Source organism: Siphateles boraxobius, unplaced genomic scaffold (genome assembly GCF_051911475.1).
Source record: "Siphateles boraxobius isolate OS27281-9 unplaced genomic scaffold, OSU_SipBor_1 18, whole genome shotgun sequence".
Classification (NCBI taxonomy): Eukaryota; Metazoa; Chordata; class Actinopteri; order Cypriniformes; family Leuciscidae; genus Siphateles; species Siphateles boraxobius.
Window position 1 is genome coordinate 9,045,878 of NW_027508788.1, and position 22,883 is coordinate 9,068,760.

Sequence of the window (22,883 nt, forward strand, 5' to 3'; positions counted from 1 at the left end):
CTCAAATAATTCCACAAAAATCTTGCAGCACAACTGTTCTCAACATTGATAATAATAATACATGTTTATTGAACTCCAAATCAGCATATTAGAATGATTTCTGAAGACTGGAGTAATGATGCTGAAAAATTCAGCTTTGCCATCACAAAAAATATAAAATGTTATACATAAAATATATTAAAATAAAAAAGTATTTTTACTATATTTTTATCAAATAAATGCAGCTTTGGTGAGCATTAGAGACTTCTTTCAAAACATTAAAAAATCTTAGACAACTGTATTAAAAAAAAAAAAGACAAAAAAAATGTCTGATTATTGCAATCAGATCAAAATTTAAAGTCAATGCATCCATAAAATACTGTTTAAGATATTGTTTACAGCAGAAATAAAAAAGGTTGTATCCTATTCTGAACATAACCTCTCTCTGTCTTCTGTCCCTCCTCTGTAAAATACATGGAATGAATGAATTGTACACTCACGCATTGTAATTCATTTAACGCTCTTTGCAGGAGAGATTGCCATCCGGGTGTTTCGGGCATGCACAGAGCTGGGGATCCGTACAGTGGCCGTCTACTCCGAGCAGGACACAGGTCAGATGCACAGACAAAAGGCAGATGAAGCTTACCTCATCGGCAAGGGGCTGCCACCTGTAGCAGCCTACCTGCATATACCTGACATCATCAAAGTGGCCAAGGTCAGACTCTTCTCACACTCGTGTGGATTCAGTGAAGATACTCTGTAAATCCTCTGTACAGTAGTTCAGTTTTCTACTTGCCCTGCCATGGTTTTTCACTGGCTTCAAACACAAAAATTTGGTAATTTAATAATAAATAAATAAAAAGGATTTTGTAATGGTATATTTACAATTATATTTTGACACTTCTGTATTTTTAAAGTGAGTTTTTTAATGTTTTGGAATGTAGTCTTTTACGCTCATCAAGGCTGCATTTATTTGATCAAAAATACAGTAAAATCAGGATTTATTATTAATTGAAAATAACTGTTGTGATGCTAAATATTTTTGTGGAAATTTATAAATTTGTTCAGGATTCTATGATGAATAGAAAGAAGGGTTTCAAAAGAACAGCAATTATTAAAAAATAAAAAGTTTTGAAACATAAGAATTTTACTTGCACTGTCAATCACTTTCATGATTTTTTTGCTAAATAAAAGTATTAATTATTTAAAAAAAGTACTGTCCCCAAAACTTTGAATGGGAGTGAATTTTAACATTTTACTTTTAAAATATTTAAAACATATTTATTGTTCTTATGCATTTGTCACACACAAATACAGGTATTTTTACATCTAAGTTACCATTACAAAGAAAAGATTCAGTAATAGCTAGAAATTAAACAAATACTATAATTCTTCAGGAAACTCAAGACAGCAATAAATTAAAAATTTATATAAATTGTTACTAATTGGTTTATTTTCAACCCATTCTTATTGATGCCACCAAAACCCTCCAAAGCCATTCCTACAGTTTCAACTAAACTTTATCTATGGCTGCATGCAAGGTCATTTTAATTGGCTGAATCGACAACCAAATGTCACAGAAAACCAAATGTTTGAGTTTGCAATGGATAAAATGTAAGATATAGCTCCGACGCAATAGGGTAAGTGACAGTTCCATCAACTGACTCTGTTTGTCTCAAAAACCAGACTGTTTGGTTCAAAGCAGCAATGTATTCACAAGTTTTTAACACCTGCGACTTTTGTTGTATTTGTGTGGTGAAATAGTATATTAGGATCGCGTGACCGTTAAGTACACATACAGCCTGCTGTGATTGGACAGATAGAGCACAAACAGCCCTGCTAAGAGCAGTAATTGTACGTAATTATGCCTTCTGACAAAAAAGTTCAGAGTCTGCTGCCAAGAAGACCGGGTAGTGTAGCTGTAAAAACCCTCAACAGGCAGCTGCCCTCCCACAATCATTTTCTGATTAAATGCCTCTGGCTACAATCAGTAGTCAAGCTAGTAAATTATTGCCTTAATCAATAAATAAACAAATATACTGCTTATCAATTCAACAGTGTTTTAAAAAATGTCCCATGTTGTATTGGGTGCATGAAGCATTCCTAACATCTTGTCATGACTTGTTTGAGAGACAGCTACATCAGTTAACCTTAAATACAGGTCAATAAACAAAAGGTTTCAGTCAGGTGAAGTTGGGCTGTATTCTTGGAAGGAAGCCACTACTGCTATTTAGCTGATAATGGAAAGAGCTCTTACTGACAACACAAAGGTCATGGGTTTGAGTTTTCAGGGTATGCGTACTGATACATTTGATACCTTGAGCACTTTAAGTCACAGTGGATTAAAGCTTCCGCTAAATGTGTAAATGCATTGGGGAGAAAGAAGTCTCTTTAAACAACAGTTTTTTATGTTAAGATATTTTAAAATGGAAGTCATTGCTTTGATGGCGAAGCAGAATTTTCAGCAGCTAGTCTTCAGTGTCACATGATCCTTCAGAAATCATTCTAATATGATGATTTTTTTATTTTTTTGCTTGGGAAAATATTTCTTATTATCAATGTTCAAAACAGTTGTGCTGCTTAACATTTTTGTGGAAACCCTGATACTTTTATCACAATCATTTGACAATTATTTAAAATACAAAAGATTTCTAACAATATAAATGTCTTTACTGTCACTTTTGATCAATTTAATGCATCCTTGCTGAATAAAAGTAGTAATTTATTTTGAAGTTTTTGTTTTACATGTATTGACCCCAAACTTTTGAACGGTAGTGTATATGAATCTCGTCTTTTTACAAGTGTTATCACTTGTCATTCTGAAAAAGAAATGGATAATACTGCAGTTATTTGAATATGGGTTTTTGGGGATTAATTGTGACACAATACTTCACAATTTGTGCCTGGCAGGAGAATGGCGTAGATGCCATCCACCCAGGCTATGGCTTCCTGTCAGAACGAGCAGATTTTGCCCAGGCTTGTATGGATGCTGGGGTGCGTTTTATCGGCCCCACCCCAGACGTGGTGCGAAAGATGGGGGACAAAGTTGAGGCTCGTACCATTGCCATCAGTGCAGGTAAAGCGTTTATCATATACCCTGCTCTCTCTCATCACAATGCATCATCAGTTGTGTTGTTGAATAGAGTGCAAAAGTGCCCGTCCACTTTTTCAGTGCCTTGGTTCCCAAAGTATTTTCCCCTAGGGATTTTTACAAGGTCTTTGTTAAAGATCTTATAAGCCATGAACCAAACCAACCACCTACAAGGTGAATCACAACATTACATACTTTGATTGGAACCAAAAACTATTTGAAAATTGGACAAAAAGACAAAGGTAAAAGACTGTGTACTTAAAGGTGCAGTAAGCAATTTTTGAAAAACACTGTTGAAAGTGAATCAAACCGAGTGGTGTGTTTGTTTGGGTTGATTTCAAATATCAACAGTGTTCAACAATGATTCTCAGAAAACGCTTACTGCACCTTAACAGCTTTAATGAGGAAAAGAACTGCAATCCCATAAAGCATTGCAAATGATGATCAAAATAAAAATGTAAATAGAAATGTAAAACTATTAATTTTGCAATAGTTGCATTTAATGGTTTAAAATTTTAATGTTTTCTGTAAACATGTTTACATTTTTACTGTACTTTTACAGATTTTTTCTGTAAAAATGACAGACTTTCAGTTACTTGGCCTGTGAGCTGTATGTTTTGAGTCTATTTACAGCATTTTCAGTGCTTCATGAGAATGAGTGGGTACTAAAGTGTTCTTTTGGGGCGATTTGCTCATTTCAGTTCTCTTATTATTATAATCTCTGGTTATTTTATGTAGGAAATGTATTTTAAAATTAAAATCTTAAATTACTAAACCTAAATTTGTCTACTAAACTAGAATTATATCAATATTATATAGTACATAACAGAATGGCATGGCAGTGCTATGGTAAAAAATCTTTTTCTGGTCATCCTACAGGTGTGCCGGTGGTACCTGGAACAGACGGTCCCATCTCTTCTTTACAGGAAGCTCAAGAGTTCTCCAACAGCTATGGCTTCCCGATTATCTTCAAGGCTGCGTACGGGGGCGGGGGCCGCGGAATGCGGGTGGTCAGAGAGTATGAGGTATCGTGTCTGAGAGTAAAATAATTTGTAGTGGATTGGGACACATTTAATCTTTGCCCCCTTCCTTCAAAGAGCCAGTTGCGAGCTTTGACACTGGAGGGCTTTTAAATGAGCATTAAAGTGAGGCCGTTGTGTGCACTTTAGATTTGTTTGCTGTTCAGTTAGTGGTGCTGTGTGAATTAGTCTGCTGGGTATTTGCACCGGGTGACCCTGTGGCTGTGTGTGTGACCAGGAACTAGAGGAGAACTATCAGCGAGCATACTCTGAGGCCCTGACCGCCTTTGGCAATGGAGCTCTGTTTGTGGAGAAGTTCATTGAGAAACCCAGACACATTGAGGTGCAGATCCTTGGTAAGTGAGTTTTTGTTATTGGTTTGGGTTGGGCTAGTCTCTGGACAACAACTGCAAATCAAGTATTCTAATATAAAAAAATAATGAACATTCTGTCTTCATTTACTCTTTCATGTCAGTCCAAACCTGTATGACTTTGTATACTGTAGAACACAAAAGGATAAATGTTGCTCTTTTCCAAGCATTTAATGTGAAAAAAGTCTTAGTAACACAAAAGTAACAATAGTGGCATGTCCAAAAGTCTTTTGAAGCCATAATAGTAGCTTTGTGTGAGGACAGACTGAAATTTAAGTAATTTTACAGATAATCTTTTAAACACTGAGTGGATCAGTAGGTATGTTTACATTCACTAAAGCCCTATTCGCACTGGATTAGTATTATCTGGAGACGTCGTGTGTTTTAGAAATTACCCCCCCCCCCCCCCCCCCCATCTGATTTTCGTGTGGAGATTTTCAATAGGTCTAGCTGTATGCTATATTATAAACAGAAGAATGTGCCTTACCACATGCTGCTGTACATGTCATTCATCGCCATCTAATCATTCCTTTGGTTTTTGCTCTTCTGATTGTTTTCAGCTTTCTTTTCTGCAAATTGTATAGTTGTATGGTGTATAGCGATATGACCCAGCACCCAAAATACTATCAAAACACTCCAACGCAGCCTTAATTCTTCTCGAAAGATGGATAAAAAAGCCGCACGGGAAACAAAAACCTTGAAATAATTATAAACGACGCTGCCAAATCAGAGAGATGCCAATTCGCACGGGGGAATTTTTACTTTACAAATTACAGACATGACCGATTCGCACGGGATTAAGATCACAGACAACCTCCGCAATTATTACAAATGACTAAAGGTCACCAGGTAAAACTTATCCCGTGCAAATAGGGCTTAATTTTCATCAGTTTGATTGAATCGAATCCAGTTTCAGAATTTGAACGTTCTGTTTATATGTACTCTAAACTTTTGCTGTCCGATTAAAATATCTCTACATGTTATTACATGTGCATTACAGGTATTCAGAAGCAAATTTCAGCACATTCGCAGTTGCCAAGTAGTTGCGGTTTTAGAAAATATGTAGCAAACATTTATGCCTTGTTTCACAGACAAGGCTAAAGCCTAGTCACAGACTAAAATCCATATTTGAGCTTTTTTAACTTTAAGTAACTTACACTGACATATTTTAAGATATGCCAGTGCAAGTGTTTTGTCTCAAGATGCAGTAATGTTTTTGTAAGGCACATTTATAAAACCTACTTACCTAATCTAACTAAGGCCTAATCCTGACTAAATCTAAGCCCTGTCTGTGAATCCAGGCCTTAGTCTCCTCTACTGACCAGTTCAAAAGACATAAATAAACATGCACCCGTTTGGAAGACATGTAAAAACATTTGCATCATGGCACTGCACATGTGCACAAGGTATATTTTAATAAACTGTTTACCATTTATCAAATGGGTTATTAAATAAATCTGCACCACCCATTTCAGCCGAATCGTAATTTCATTCAGATCGAGCTCAGTCGAATTGATTTCTTTAAATGAAGGCTTTTCAGTCTGATTGAACTATCAATCTGATTATAAACAGAGTATTAGGTTGCATGTAAATGAAGGTATTGAGTTTACCTGCTCCGTCCGAACTTTTTTGAGGTGTAAAATGTCAAGATTTCCAGTGATAATATTTCAAAATATTATTATATGGCTTCAGAAGAAATAATATAGAACTCAAGTCATAAATGTATATTTTTATAATATATTATGGTGCTTTTGAAGCTTGAAAGCTTCAGTCCCCATTAATTGTAATTGCTTGCAAAAGAACAACCAGGACTCTTTCAAATTTCTCCTTTTGTTTCCCAATGGAAAAAGTCACACGGGTTTGGAACGACATGAGGGTGAGTAAATGATGACAGGATTTTTACTTTAAATCTGTTCCCAGACATGTCATTGAAGAAGTGCTCAAAACCCCCAACAACAAATTAGATTTATTTAAATAGATTGTCTGGCATTTAATTAAAACACATTTGCATGCAGCATACTGTTCTCAACAGTGAACAGAATGGTGCAGTGCTCTGTTGCCTGCTAATTTGCATAATGTCTATTGATCTGTTATATGATTGTGTTTGTTATATTTTGGAGAAATACTAGCAGATGAGTTTGTTTACAGTGCCAGATGGGTTTAAGACTTCAGTTTTTGCTCAATGAGTTGATCGGTCCATTGTGTATAGGTGATAAATACGGCAATGTCATTCACCTGTACGAGAGGGACTGCTCCATCCAGAGGAGACACCAGAAGGTGGTGGAGATCGCACCCGCCTCACAGCTGGACCAACACCTCCGAGACAGACTGACTGCTGACTCTGTGAACCTCGCTCGACAGGTACAAGGCAACACGTCTGACAGATGCCGGCATTGGCTTTTTTTCCAAACTGTATGCAAATGCAGATATCACTTTTTAAGTTCAGTTATTTAACCCAAAACACCCACTTAAAATCTGAATGCAGAGTTTTTGTCTTTTGATAAAGAGAGCCTTTGAATTTTGTCAATATTTTGTCATGTCATACATTATTTTAGTCAATTTAATTAATTTACTGACTAATTTAGTTGAAAAGAGCAAAATTAATATCATTTTATAAAATATTATTTTATCTTAATACTATTAATATTATTCTTAACCAAATGTTAATATTTAAATATGTAACCAGAATAACATGGATACTGTACTTGTTGTGAACAGCACATTGATTTAAGCTGTAATATTATGTTTATGTTGTGTGTGTATATATCTGATGCGTCATATCGGATGTTAATTAACCTGCTCACAATGCGCTTCAGTTTGCGGGTGTTTCACTTTTCAGCTTCATCTTGCACGTGTCAGGCAGGTGATTCCCAGATATTGACTGTGATTGTATTGTTTCAAACAATCATATTATTTCTAGATTTTTCCTTAAAAAGCAAAACAAAAACATTAATGGTGTATTGTTAAAGGGATAGTTCACCCAAAAATGAAAATTCAGTCATCATTCAATTCTGTCAACCTCAATTTTTTTCAAACCTTTATGAATGTCTTTATTCTGCTGAACACAAAAGATCTATTGAAGAATACGAGTAACCAAACAGTTGATGGACCCCATTGGCTTCCATAGGGGTCCATCAACCAAGTGTTATTTCTTTTGTCATATTTTCTTTAACAGTATGTTTTAGGTCATCATAATGTTTGTTTTTCCCCCAAATGATAGCCAGTGAGGATGAAGTATTTTAGAAAACAAAAATGTGAAAACAATAACCTAAATTTAGGTCTATTGCAGTACATGAGAATACAGTACACTGAATTAGACAGCAGGTGGTGCTGCTGTGCCATTGGATTGAGAAACATAATCAAACATTTCCATTCATCCATTTCACTGAATAAATGTATGCCAAGACCAAAAAATGGTTTGTTATTGTTGCAGCAGACAAGCTGTTAGAGAAACACACAGTAGCATCTGCCTTAAAGTAACAAAGCTCCTAAAAATCTCTATAGCAATCCATTATTTTTATTGATAACTGGTTTCCACCGCAAAACTACTTGTGCTGTAACCTCTTAGTGTTTTTCGGATGGTATCCAGATGGGTCTCGGCATTGATATCTGTTCATTACACACGTTTTTTTCACATGTTCATCTGGCTGACTCCTCTCTGTATGCCAGTCTGAGCAAGCATATGGAGTTCCTGCACTGGCATTTGGCAAAGTTTGAACCTCTCAGTTGTGATTTTAATATTTTATCGGGAGGTTATACGAGAAGGAGTGATGGTTCTTTTTTTGGGAGAGATTTTTGCCACCAGGTTACAAAAAATGATGGGTTGGTCTGAAGATGCACACAACCCATGCCAATTATTCCTTTGATAAGCTTCTTCCCTCTTGGTTACTGTTTGCTAACTCCGACAAGCTTTATGTAATGTCTCAAAGAAAATGTGATTTTTCACGTAAACGTAATTTTCAGTAATATATACACATAAAGGGGTATAAATGGATTGGATTTTAGTCTTAAATAGGCTGGAATGAATAAGGTCTTTGCACAGCATTTGTAACGAAATTGTTAAATTACACGGTAATGTGATTAAAAACTGAATTGAGGCAAATGCTTAAATGATTTTGATAGCAAAAAAAGCTACTTTTGAAAGAGATTACAGCTGATATCATTAGTGTTAAGTGCCCAGGACGCTTCTTCAACACTCACCAGCACTGTGAACTCTGCTTTGACCTGAATCGATAAGTAAACGAATTTGCTTTGACCTGAATCGATAAGTAAACGAATTAACGTTAACTTAGTAAGGTTAATTTACTTTTGAGCAAATGTGGGTGTCCTTATTGCTTATTACTTGCTCATTTGGGAGTAAAGGCTGACATACGACAGCATGCACATGTCAATATTTATTTTAGTTTTGGAAAAAAGGAAAAAATACCATTTTTATCCTCTTGCTAATCCTGTAAAGACATTTTCATCAATTGCTAACATAATATTGATAATTAACGTTTTTCTTTTATAAAACACACTACTGACCCTTTTGCTATTTACACAGTAATTTGCTCCTAAATCACACGTAAATGCAAGTTTGTCAGTCTGATTTTAGCGTGACATTCATACAAGTTGAAAACACAAGTCAAACTGACAGGTTAGTCAAAATCAAAAGAGAGACTTCTTGACAGGCGGCTTTTGCTACGTTTTTGATCAAATGCCAGTGAAGACATGCCGTATATGTCAGATTTGCAGTAAGTCATTTTGGATAATTTCTGCCCATTGTATAAATGTAAATGGAATCCCCCGTTCTCCTCGCATGTGTTCTTCGTCTTCAATGTGTTTTCATTTGACGTTTTAAAGCGTTTGTGAGTGACAGTGGAGGGTTGTATTTAAAAAGAGCAAGTTATTGACTGATTATTGATGTGTTCCTGTGCTGATGAACTGACCTCATGAGTGAAAGAGTCATTCCTAACAGAAAGAACAAAGAGTTTTTTTTTAAAGAAAAGATAAATTTTTCTCGGACTGAGTGAAGATTGATTTGACTTAAAGTTAGGGTAGGCAATTTTCAGAGAGGTTGGCAATAGCAAGCTAACTTTGAAAGTGTAAGATCCTACCCTCCCTTCAGAGCGTCTCCAAAACACGTGAAAATATCTACAGTGACAGGCAGGTAGGACATCGTATTATTGCAATCGGATCAAATGCAATGATTGGACAAACATTTTATGGTCCTAAGCCTTTCACAGATGATATATACATATACAGTGCTGGTCAGAATTATTTTCCTGCTTGGTAAATATGATCAAAGATGGCTGTAAAAAATAAATCTGCATTGTTAATCGTTTTGATATTTTATTCAAAGAAATAGCAAAAATCTACCCTTTCATCGAAGTAAAATAATTGAAAGTGGGGGGAAAATCACATTATGAAATAAATGTTTTTCTCCAAAACACATTGGGAACAATTATTTGCCCCCTTTTATTAAATACTTTTTGCAACCTCCTTTTTCCAAGATAACAGCTCGGAGTCTTCTCCTATAATGCCTGATGAGTTTGAAGGATCTGGAGAGATTCTGTATGGAGGAATGGTCTCTGATCTCTTGTCATGTGTTCTCCAGATTCATGTTGGCGCTTCTTCTCTTCAGTTCAGCCCACTCATTTTCTATAGACAGAATTTTCATTTTTGGATGAACTTTCCCTTTACTGGAAATGATGGAGAAAAGGGAGCAAATGTCGTGAGGCGGATTTGAACTAGCAGCATGGCTCAACGTGTTAAAGCATTAGCTCATTTTCACAAGTGGTTTCAGAACCCTGCTTCACACTGGAAATGTAATTCATTTCATAGTTGGTAGCAGTTTTTGGCTGTTTCTGTTGACTTGTTTGTGCGAGCGTGTGTAATCATGTCCACTCACAGATGCACCACGTCCTATGTGCGCCATTGCACGCCTTCCTTAGCACAGTTTGTGTCAGTCTGATGAATCACAAACATGACATTTCTTGCGTAGTATTAATAACGCTATTACTATTCATGAAAGTTCTTGCACATGGTGGATTTTTCCTTGCAATGTTCAAAGACATTTACATTTCGCAAGCAATTTTAGATACGGAGTTCCTGAATAAACATGCATGATTACGTTCGGAGAGGCTGCAATCAGCTGCCACATTGAAAAGATTCATTCAATGTGTTAAGTGTAGAGTTACTTTTTACTTCCACTTCTGAATTCAGCAGATACGCGTACCAATAAAATACAGCGCCGGTCACCCGTCTTTCACCCCTTCTGGACTCTCCGCTGACAGTTGTTTAGCATTCTGCAGAATATGAATGCATTAGCATTTATGTGCGTGTGTGTGTGTGTCCGCAAACGAGAGAGATGGAGTATTGTCTGTGTGAGTGTGGAGTGAGGAAACGAGAGCTAAAATCTCTCCTCCATCTGTTCTATCATATGGACAAGGGAAATAGAGAAGATGGGCTGGCTTTCAGATTTCTCAGAGCAAGCATTAAAACCTCATTTGAGCTTTTGACATGTTCCCTTAGACGCTTGAAGCTCCCCTCAATCTCATTTTCTATTGCTGAGTACAGCTTTTCTCTTAAGAGCAGCGGGATGTATCCCTCTGTTCTCTCACCGTTGGCTCCGTTTTTAATGTCAAAGAAAATTCTCCCTGGCCTTTTAATTGTCTAATTCCGTTTTTGAAGCGTGGCAGAAGTTTCACTCGACTCTGTAAGAATGAAATGGCCTGTCACCATCATGTTTAATCATTAGAAATGTATGTCACAGAAATGGAAATGTCATGTGTGATAATGTTTCCCCTTCATGTTGGGGCAAACATGACTTGAACTGACATTTAGCAGACGTTCAACACGGTTTCTAGTACTAGCCATAAGAATATGAACTGGGTCATTCTTTGAGAATGGTGATTTTTCTAGTTTGATAAGGTTTTGGTATAATTTTAAAAATTCAACGAGACAAGTTGTATTCGTAAGTGTTAATGTACCGGTACCACCAAATTTTTTTTCATATTCCTTTAAGAAAGGTAACAGATTTGATAGTAACGGGGTTGACATTTTTGCTAGTTTATTATGCTCAAGGTCATGAAACTAAAGCATTTTTGAAAAATGTAGTGCTGATGTTTACAAATATTCTACTTGTAACAAGTTGACAGAGTAAAGATTGTGACCTGTTCTCCCAAAAATAATAAAACGTAAGATAAAGGTGAGTGGACTTTCATTTAGTGCCATTTACTTTCTGAAAGGACAATAATGCCATTATGACAGGTCATATATTTATTTAAACATTTGTTTTTCTTTTTGAAAGTTTGTTACTTTTAAAAGGGCTTTTGTATCCTTTTAAAAGGATTTCTTTTGTAATTTTGCCTGGCTCAATTAGATAATGGTGGGCGGAGTTAGTGTAAATAGCATCTGCCAACAAGATGTAAAGAATGGTAGAGAAATTAACATTCAATTCACGGGTAACAGCTCTGGTGGACATTCCTGCAGTCAGCATGCCAATTGAACGCTCCCTCAAAACCTGCGAAATCTGTGGCATTGTGCTGTGTGATAAAACTGCACATTTTAGAGTGGCCTTTTATTGTGGCCAGCCTAAGGCACACCTGTGCAATAATCATGCTGTCTAAAGCCTGGTTCACACGGCAGGATAATTAGGCCGATTTTAGCCCCGATTTACCCCTTCCGAAAATCTTAAGGATGCACGATTATCGTAAAATAATCTGATCAGATATTCCTGCCGTGTGTGGTGTGTTAAGAGTGCTCTCGTCTGCTCGGAAGGACATCGGGACTGCTCCGATCTCAAATCGGGGATATCCAACATGTTGGATTTTTTTGGCCGGATTTCTCCTCGTGTGTGGTGTCCATAGACTGTAAAAAAAAAGGTGGTGGTGGTGCTCGGGGACAAACGAGCACGCAGCCTGTGGACTGGCGTGTAGCCAATAAGAAAGCGAGGCGCAGAGGAAGCACCGGGAAACAAAATCAAAACAGCCGTCCATGCTCACGTTGTCTCCACTTCTTTGACCATCGCCTTTTCTTTTGATAAAGTTTTTTTTTTGGTTAAAAACAATCTACAAACTATCGCCACTGCATCCTCTTCGTCCGCCATGATTGTTTACTCTGAAGTCACGTTTGATCTCGAGGCATTTTGCAAGATTTTCCGTCTGACCTGGGAATGCTCTGGAGTCGAATCTGTTCGTGTGTGATGTGTTGATTTTGCCGTGTGGCTGCGCACCACACACTGTACGACCAAAACTATTAGACCTGTGATTTTTTTATTTATTTTTTATTGCGGTGTGCAGTTTTGGAAAATCAGCCGACAATTTTAAAATCGGCCCGTGTGAACCAGGCTTTATCAGCATCTTGATATGCCACACCTGTGAGGTGGATGGATTATCTCGGCAAAGGAGAAGTGCTCACTAAAACAGATTTTGACAGATTTGTGAACAATATTTAAGAGAAATAGGCCTTTTGTGTACATAGAAAAAGTCTTAGATCTTAGAGTTCAGCTCATGAAAAATGTGGGCAAAAACAAAAGTGTTGCGTTAATTTTGTTCAGTGTATTATGTAAACAAAAACTTTTGTTAGATGCGATTTATCGATTTGACATCACTAATATGCATGTACAAATTGCACATGTTTTCTAAGGTGTCTTAACTAGATGCTACAAAGTTATATAAGATATTTTATCCAAGTCCTTGTTAATAAAAACGGAGAATGTGGCGTTGTTCTCTCTGACCCTCAGAGGTTTCGACATTTCATGCTCCGTGTTTTTGTTCTTGTGTACTGGATGTCTGTCTTTTTGTCCCTTTCTGTTCTCCGAGGGCTTGAAGCAATGTTTACTGGCATAGATTTCCTCTCAATAGTCAATTTAATTTTTCCATTCCGTTCTCCATGCTGTCACAATGATGTTCAGCCTTGTAATTTGTCCTTTTTTGTCGAAACCCCTATTAAACGGGTAACCATGTTGTCATGAAGGAATATGTGAGAAGACTCTCTCAACCAATTATATTACACACATTTTGTTGACCTTGTTCTTCATTGGGGTGCTGCTTAAATTGTTGCGATCACTGTTATAGCTTTTTATGTGTTGTGTTTGGTTATACGTCCGGCTGGGAAATTAAATGGCATTAACATGACAGAAACATCTCCCCTGTTTTAATGTCTTTTTTATTTTTTTATGGTAGCTGTTGCCATGGAGACAGCTGCTCTACCCACGATGCCTGAAGCACAGGTTGGGGATCACAGCCTTGATGTGGTTTCAGACCCACAGTCAACACTCACTGTCATAAACTCTGTTTGTGTGTGTTTGAGGCAAGCTGAGGTTGATTGTGAACATAAAGCATTTTCGCTGCTAATCATCAGTAAAGACGAGGGTATTTACATAACGCTGTTTAACTTCAATGATTGCGTCGTCGTTCTTCTGTCTTCTCTGCTTGTCAGTATCTCTGTTTCTCACCGTCACTACTGTCTCTGTCTTGTTCATGCTAGGATGTAACTGAATCTACAAAAAATGTTAATGTTTAAAGGAACACAAATGTCATTTACTCACCATCATGTCCTTCATATTATTGACTTTCTTGTGTGAAGAACAAAATGTTTGGTACAAGAAGCCTTAAAGACTCCATGTAGTCATTAATCGTATCCCTTAAAACGTATCTTTGATCACCAAAATGACATATTTAAAAGATTTTTTGCCGTGAGAAAATGTATTGATGCCTTAAAATAGCATGAATGTACTCTCCACCCTTGCTTCAATTAGTATATATGTGGATCCATGAATATGCAAATGAGCCTAGCCTCCACTCACTAATACAGGCTCGTCTACAAGTCAGTCGATGTATCAGAATGGTAATGCGTTTTATGTACCGCTCTTTGCAACGTCAGACACATAGCAGTAATTAATATGATTAGCCTTTGGCATGACTACGTTATCAAACAGCTAATAATGTGTTTCTAATGTTACACAAATCATGTTCCCGTTCGCCATCTCAGAGTCAGACAGCTGCCATCTCTAACAATCAGCTTCCTAACAAGCTTTGAACAACTCAGAACATCAGTGGAGAAAGGCATACAGTTCATCATAATGTTGTAATATGCATCATATAGTAGAGATGCGCGGTTGGCGGTTATAGCCGCGGACTCCGTGGATGACGTGACGAAAAAAAATATTTTAATTAAATTCGGGCGGGTGGTTTCTAGTCTCGCGGCTGTCATCAACAGCGCCTTGTATCAGCGGATGGCGGGCGGGAAAATTGGGCAAAAACGTTGGTGCGGATGGATGGCGGACGGATGATGAGTCTTGTGATGCGGTTGCGGATGAAATAATAGCCCATCCACGCATCTCTATCATATAGCCCTACATAATTCACCCTCTATATTGCTAAATGTACACTATTTCTTATGTCAACAAAAAGATATACAGGGTTAACCTTGCTTCTCTCCAGATTCCCCTGCTAGTTCGCTGTTAATGATATGTTAAAGCCCGCCCCCTCGTGACGTGATTGGTTACAAGGTAGTTTGTGACGTAAGAAACACCAGGGATTTCAAACCGTGCTTTTGAGACTGTCAAAATGCTTTGAGATGGACAAAACCCTCAGCAATGGTGTTGACTTATGAATTTGCACGTGGCTTGGCTTAAAGTACATTAAAAACACCACATAGACAAATAAACAATTTACAACTAACAAATTAAATTTTCACCACCGGGGGACTTTAAAGAAAAAATGACAAACAATTGATTATTACAGCCCCATATTATTTTCTTTCTTTCATAAAACACAAGAGGTTTTTAAGCTGTCGGAGCATGTTATGAATACGAGGAAAATAGATTTGATACTATGATTTGATAAGTGATTTAGACTGTGAACCTGCAAAAACTGTGAAAGCACTGTTAAAGTACTGTTAAAGTAAAGTACTACAAGTAGTTTATGTGACTCATATGACCCATATTCCAAGCCTTATGAAGTCATTTGTTTTGAGTGAGAAACAGACTGAAAATTCATTATTCACTGACAATCATCTTCACACCTCTAAAAAAATGTTTTAACCGGGTTTGATATAAATACGAAACAACATTGTTTTTCTCATTCACGTGACCAACTGTGAATTAATTTACGCAGAGTTTGATTTCTACACCAGAGGAAACATTATCAGTAAACAAGGACACATTTTTCAGACTGTTCCTCACGAGCCTATCAAATTACTTCAGAAGGCTTCAATATAGCCGCACAAGTAGTAAGCGCTGCTGTTATGAAATTTTAATGCTGCTTTTTTTGTCATTTTTAGAGCTTGGTAGCATAAAATCACAATCCACTTTCCTTGTTTTAGAGAAACATTCTGCCTAAGATCTCTAGATTTGTTCTTCATGACAAAAATAATATGGGGTTAGAATGAGATTTGATGATTTTATGGTTGTACACAAAAAAAATTAAGAACTTAATTCACACAGCTTCATCCAAGTCTTCAACATTACTTGGGGGAAAAAATGTTTAATCAAAAATGTAGTAAAAACTGAAATATTGTGAAATCACAAAAAATGGGAAAACAGCCGTTTTCTGTTTTCTTCCATTGCTGTGATGGCTGCTGAAATTCAGCTTTGTCATTACTCCAGTTGTCAGTGTCTTCAGAAATCATTCTAATATGCTGATTTGCTGCTAAAGAAACCTTTATGAATTTTGAAAACAACAGTTGTACAGCTTAATATTTTTTATGGGTTTATCTGCTGTTTCTAAACCCATATTATTTTTCCACTAATTTTAATTTTAATGGGGACGTTTCGCTCTGAGTGTTGGTCACAGCTCTGTTTGAGCCCTCTCTCTGTTTCTCTCTCTCTCTCTCTCTCTCTCTCTCTCTCTCTCCTTTCAGTCATAATGCTATATTTTGACACTTACATGAGAACCAACCCAAAAAGTCCCTCCATCTTTGACCTCTCCTGTCTTTTGTCATAGCCTGTCGGCAGACCCGGTTTATGCTATGGATGTTGTGAAGTAATTAGAAATTGTATCAAGCTGTGAAACTCATAATTACACGTCTCTCTCTCCCTCCTTCTTTCTCACCCTCGGTGGAATGCCATCTGTCCTTTCTCTCTTGCTCTCCTTCCTTTCCTCCTCTCATTTTACCCATTTAATTACCTGTCTGTACCTTCTTCTCGTGGGCACTGTCTTGTTTATTTTCATCTCTTTCATTGCGGCGGTCTAATAGTTTTAATCTGCTCGCCGTATTTCAGTGTCGGAGTGTGAGAAAGTGCTGAGAATGATAAATGTTCTCAAGTCTGAGTGTACATGTCTTCTCGCGGTCTCACAGGGCTTGCAAGATTTTCGAGCGGGTGTAAGTATGAATATCAGCCAGGAATTTGAAGGGTTTGTTGTTTGATCTCAGTCTGTGTTGGCAGCCAGTTATCAAGGATGCTTTACTCTCCAAATTCTGTGAGTGTGTGTGAGTGTGATTGAGAGAGCGGCAGTGTGTATCCCTATTTGGCAGCTGAGACTGGCCTAAGCACGAATTGGATTGCATTCCTGCGAAATTTGGGGACCGGATTATGGAACCTCCTATTGGGCTTTATGTGGTGTGTGTCAAGATGTGGCCTAGTAAGAGGCAACCTGCTGTCTCGGTGCCTTTCTAATAATCCGCCCTCACCACAATGTACCATAATTTACACTAAAATATACCACAGTTATTATTATTGCTGCAGTAAAACTGGTAAAATGGTATTAAACACAATTGTCATAAAATAAATAAAAATAAAAATAGATACATTTTTACATAAGATCCCATAATGATTAACCAAGATTTTACAGTAGTAGTAATAGTTTATGTTGTACTTAACATGAATGGCATACATTTGATTTCCCATTATTTTAAAGACCCAAATACAGTTTCCTTTGGAGAGAGAATTAGATGTATTGGATAAACTATCTTACAAAAATAATATGGAAGTAGTTTGTTGTAAATATGTTAAATGCATCTGTCAAGCTCAACTGTTCAACCTTGTGGAAAATGGGCATCCGATGACCCCTTTAATAACAAGTTGGTATGATTCTTTAGGGTGTTCATGGAAAGTTTGTAACATACTTTTGTTAAAATTCCTCAATGGTTGTGTAAAGCAACACCCTTTTTACCTCCTCAAAACAGCTCTGTTCAGTGACCTGTTTCGGTGCATGTCTCTTTAAATGATAATGAGCAACTGCTCACCCCACCCCTCTCTCCATGGGGTGTGTCAAATGGCTGATGGCAGAAATATGCTAATACGGGACAGTCCGTCAGTGGTCGTGGGCGGAGCATGAGCATTATGACATCATAGTGCTCAGAAAATCCAAATGGCTTGATTGAGTGTTTAGACTTTTTGATTAAAAAAAAAAGGAAGTGAATGGATTTTTTTTCGTTGTATGGTGGTTGTCCACACACTGCAAAGACACATTTATATGCAAACACCATATAAAAGTGAATTTTGCATCTGTTGTCCCCTTTCAAGTTATTGTACAAAAAATTACAAATGACAAACAAATATGAACATTTTCTTTTTTTGTTGTAAACTGTATTCAGTTATGTTACCCGAGTTTGGTAACAAGGTTGCAACAAATGCCACCCTCATATAAAATAAATGAGACAAAATCATAAGGGCATGTATAATCTTTAGTTTGACCTTCTGAGGCAGACACAACATTTTCTGATGAAGTATATCTTTCTTAGCACTTAAAACCCTGTTATTTAAAAAAAGTGTTATGTAGGCCTACAAGGGTTTTTCCTGCATTCAAAACAATTTGGCGGCCACCAAAATTAATCGGTGTCCCGGAAAAGAGTTATTTGATCATTTAATGTGACGATACCTGCCATTCTGCAGTACCGGTACCCGCTGATAGCTGGCTACTTCAAAATGCTCCCAGGAGTGTTTGTGTAAGTGCTCTGTGAAGAGTGTCAAAGGTTTCTATTTTACAACAAGTTTTTAAAGCGTAAATCTTTGTAGCAAATCACAAAAATATCAGTTGAGCTTGTAAACGCAATGGCCAATCAGATGTGTTCAGTCCACTCAACTCCGGTCAAAATGGCTGAGTGTTTGTTCATCGTTTGTTCAACAAAGTATAAACACAATGTCAGTAAGAGATTTACAGCACAGCGTAGACAGCTTATTGATTAAAATGGGAGTTTTCGCAGGAGCGCAGCTTTGTGTACCTGTCCTGACACAGTGATATTTTTTTCCTCACAGTGAATTAAATTAATGAATGAATAGCATAAGTTAATATAACAAACTTTTTTTTTATGTTTTCAAACATTTATTTTGGATTTATTGTCACTACTTTGACAAGTATTTATACTTATGACTTTTTTATTTAGGATTTATGACTTTTTGTTAGGACATTCAATTTTTCATAGCTTAATCCATTTCCTCTCTTTCCTCAGGTCGGTTATGAGAACGCAGGCACAGTGGAGTTCCTGGTGGATAAACATGGTAAACATTTCTTCATCGAGGTCAACTCCCGTCTGCAGGTGGAGCACACAGTTACTGAGGAGATCACAGAGTAAGTGTCTCTGTTTGCCTGCGCATCAAGATATCTCTGAGACACACACACACACACACACACACACACTATATTAGGGCTGTCAAAATTAAAAAATATTTAATGCTATTAACACAGCATCCATTTTTCCCCCCGTCATCCTTTGGCTAGCGCTCTTATTCATGCAAATGCTTTTAAACCATTCAAGTGCATCAGACACAAAAGAGAACACTCATTTTACTAGCACGGCTATGAATCTCTTGTCTGTATAACACGCATGCGACTCGTACGCACAGAAAGCCGCTTCAGACAGCACTTGAACAGACAAAAAGACACAAAATTATGCTTTTAAATTATTTTTAGGTGTTCAAGCACGAAGTGCTGAAAACCTATTGTAATTGTACTGATTTTTATTAGGTGTTCAAGCACGAAGTGCTGAAAACCTATTGTATTTGTACTGATTTTTATTATTATTATTATTATTATTATTATTTTTCTTCTGCCGTAAAACGCATTGTGCAGCCCAAACCGTAAGGGCTAGAGAGCTGAAACTTTGTCAGATGGTAGTACAAAAATCGAGGAGAGGTTCAGAGATTATGACTCCGATTGGCCAATAGGTGGCGCTACAGCGATCAATTGCGCGAAACTGCTCATAACTCCTAGACCGTATGTCGTAGACTCAAGTGTCTTATATCATTGGAAAGCTGGACTCCTGACGAAGAAAACGTATATCTCCGATTTCATTTCCGCCATGATAGATTTTCCGCCATTTTGAATTTTGTCGAAAAACTACTTTTGCGAACTAGTCCCTGGTTTTTCGCCCGATCGGAACCAAACCAGTGCCAAAATGTTCTCTGGAGTCTGAATATCAATAATTATCAAAAAAAAGTTGAAATTTTGATTAACTGTCGCTAGAGGGCGCAAAATGAATGTTGTGGGCGGAGCCTATTTTACTAAAATGGCTATAACTCAAGAAGTAAATGAGATAGCTTCACCAAACTCGGTACACATGTGAATGAGTTGATTTTGAGGTCACAGTAAAAAAACCGCGTCGATCTAGCACTAGGTGGCGCTATAACATTGAAAAAACATAAAAGGGGGTGTGGCCACCTGACCGTTAGTCCGATTGACCTGAAAATTGGTATGCAGTGTCTTGGTCCAAGGTGCCATGTATGTGTAAAAGGATATTGGCGTATCTAAAAAAACATGGCCGCCATCGGCCAATTAAATTTGAGCACCTGTGAGACAAGGTTAACGGAGGCCAAGCGGAACGAAACTCTATGGGCATGTTCGACTCATGGCCTAAGAGGTCTGTAAGAGTTTTGAAAGAAATCGGCCACTAGTTGGCGCTAACGAGTTTTACGGCTCTGTAATCACGTGGTGTTGCACACATCCCCACAATATGCACATCATTTGATAGATCTCCTTATGCTGAACAACTTTGCCTCTAGAACCATTGCTGTCAATCAAACCGTTCATTAAATATTCACGGATATGTTAAAAACCTACTTTTGCGAACTAGTCCCTGGTTTTTTGCCCGATCGGAATCAGACCAGTCTAGGACAATTCTCTGGACTCTCTAGATCAATAATTATTGAAAAAAAGTTGAACTTTTTTATTTTTCTTATGGTATTAAAGGGTTATTTAGAAAAGGGGCGTGACAAAATGCACCCAAAAGCCTATAAATCATAAATAAAAACTCAGAACTTCACAAAAATTGATGAGCATATGTGTCATACCATGGTGAAGAAGCATGAAAGGTTTCATGGAGATCGGACAATAGGTGGCGCTATAACTGTTGAAAAGCTTTAAACCCATGTATTTCCTATGGTAAATTGCCTGTATTGGCTGTAAATGGTCTTTTCCATCTATGATCGTATAATTTTCATATCTTAATGTTTAAAACCAGTGCAGTACAATTATCTGGACTCTCTAGATCAATAATTATCAGAAAAGGTATAATTACTTCATTTGGATGGCTATAATAGAGTGTAAATCGGATGGCTATAACAGCTATAACAGCTTGGATGGCTATAACAGCCAATAAGTGGTATTTTACTGCCCCCTGCTGTCATTTCATCATACTACTCGCTAATATTTTTATATATAATTGATATTTAGACTTTATTAAATCATTATTTTAACATTTACAATCACATTTTGTCAAAATGCATCTATTGCTCTGTACTCTCTACAACAATAATTATAGGAAAATGTATAACTTCTTCATTTGGATGACTATAATAGGGTCACTTCAATATGTAGCCTTGACCGAAAGCCAATATATTTTCAATAAATGCTCATAGCTTCTTAAAAAAAGGTCGAGAACAGCTATAACAGCTTGAAAAAGGCTATCAGCCAATATGTTGTATTTTACTGCCCCCTGCTGTTTAAAAAAAGTCATTTTGTCACACTACTCAACTATAATTAATATTTAGACTTTATAAATTCACTATTTTAACATTTACAATAACATTTAGTCAAAAATCGTCTATTGAAGTGACAATTGAGTCACACTGGCTCCTGAAGTTCCAAATGTCTCTATCTACATCAGAATGAGCGTGTGTAGATTAAATGATATGAAAAACATGGCCTATTGTATAAGTAGGCTGTAATAGCACTGTTGTCCACTAGATGGAGCAGCAGCATTAGATATTTTTAATCTTTTTTTATCAGCTTTCAGCATTGGCTAACAAACAAATGCTTAAAGCATTTTCTTTAATTAGTTTTATATTATTACATTGCAAAGTTATATGTGAAATGCTCATATACCATTAAAACAGATTTTCACAATAACATATCCCAAAAATGTGTGTGTGTGTGTGTGTGTGTGTGTGTGTGTGTGTGTGTAAGCATGCATTATGGAGTTAACATGAAAAAAATGGTTTGCTTCACTGGAGAATACTGGAGAAACAAAGTAGTTGAAAATGAAAGTGAGCCAATAAGTGGTCTTCTACTGCCCTCTGCTGGCCACTCTTCTTATTAATTGTCTTTTTTTGTATATAGACACTATAAAATCACTTAAATAACAATTACTATTATAACACATTCATATTTTGTCAGAGTTTATCACTTCAATTGTTCTTATGCTTCATATAATTGCTATCAACGTGGTAAATCATGGTAAATAACGCCAGAAACATGGTAAATCATAGTAAAAAAGGTAAATCATGCTAGAATCCTTGTAAATTATTCTAGAATGTGCTATATCATGGTAAATCATCATATAACATGGTATATCAAGGTAAACTATGGAAAATCATGTAAGATTCATGGTAAATCATACTGGAACATGGTAAATCATGAAAAATCACACTGAAATGTAGTATATCATGGTAAATCGTGCTTGCTACATAAAACTTAATGTCTTTTGATGCTTTTGTGCTTAACGGCCTGAAAGGCCTTAACTGCTTGAACACCGCTAAATGCTGCTTGCAGCTTTAATTATTATTATTATTATTATTATTATTATTATTCTTCTGCCGTAAAACGCATCGTGCAGCCCAAACTGTAAGGGCTAGAGAGCTGAAACTTTGTCAGATGGTAGTACAAAAATCGAGGAGAGGTTCAGAGAATATGACCCCGATTGGCCAATAGGTGGCGCTACAGCGATCAATTGCGTGAAACTGCTCATAACTCCTAGACCGTATGTCGTACACTCAAGTGTCTTATATCATTGGAAAGCTGGACTCCTGACAAACAAAATGTATATCTCCGATTTCATTTCCGCCATGATAGATTTTCCGCCATTTTGAATTTTGTCGAAAAACTACTTTTGCGAACTAGTCCCTGGTTTTTCGCCCGATCGGAACCAAACCAGTGCCAAAATGTTCTCTGGAGTCTGAATATCAATAATTATCAAAAAAAAGTTGAAATTTTGATTCACGGTCGCTAGGGGGCGCAAAATGAACGTTGTGGGCGGAGCCTATTTTACTAAAATGGCTAT

General features: G+C 36.9%; 1 protein-coding gene across 1 annotated transcript in view; it reads left to right on the forward strand.

The window, feature by feature from the left end:
- The window catches only part of pcxa (pyruvate carboxylase a), a 127,627-nt gene that overhangs the window by 5,692 nt on the left and 99,052 nt on the right, over nucleotides 1-22,883 (forward strand). Inside the window, exons 3-8 of the mRNA XM_077233301.1 lie at nucleotides 510-694; nucleotides 2,890-3,055; nucleotides 3,950-4,095; nucleotides 4,328-4,445; nucleotides 6,670-6,821; nucleotides 18,840-18,958. Coding sequence (XP_077089416.1) covers nucleotides 510-694; nucleotides 2,890-3,055; nucleotides 3,950-4,095; nucleotides 4,328-4,445; nucleotides 6,670-6,821; nucleotides 18,840-18,958 — 886 coding nt within the window. The remainder of the gene's footprint in view (nucleotides 1-509; nucleotides 695-2,889; nucleotides 3,056-3,949; nucleotides 4,096-4,327; nucleotides 4,446-6,669; nucleotides 6,822-18,839; nucleotides 18,959-22,883) is intronic.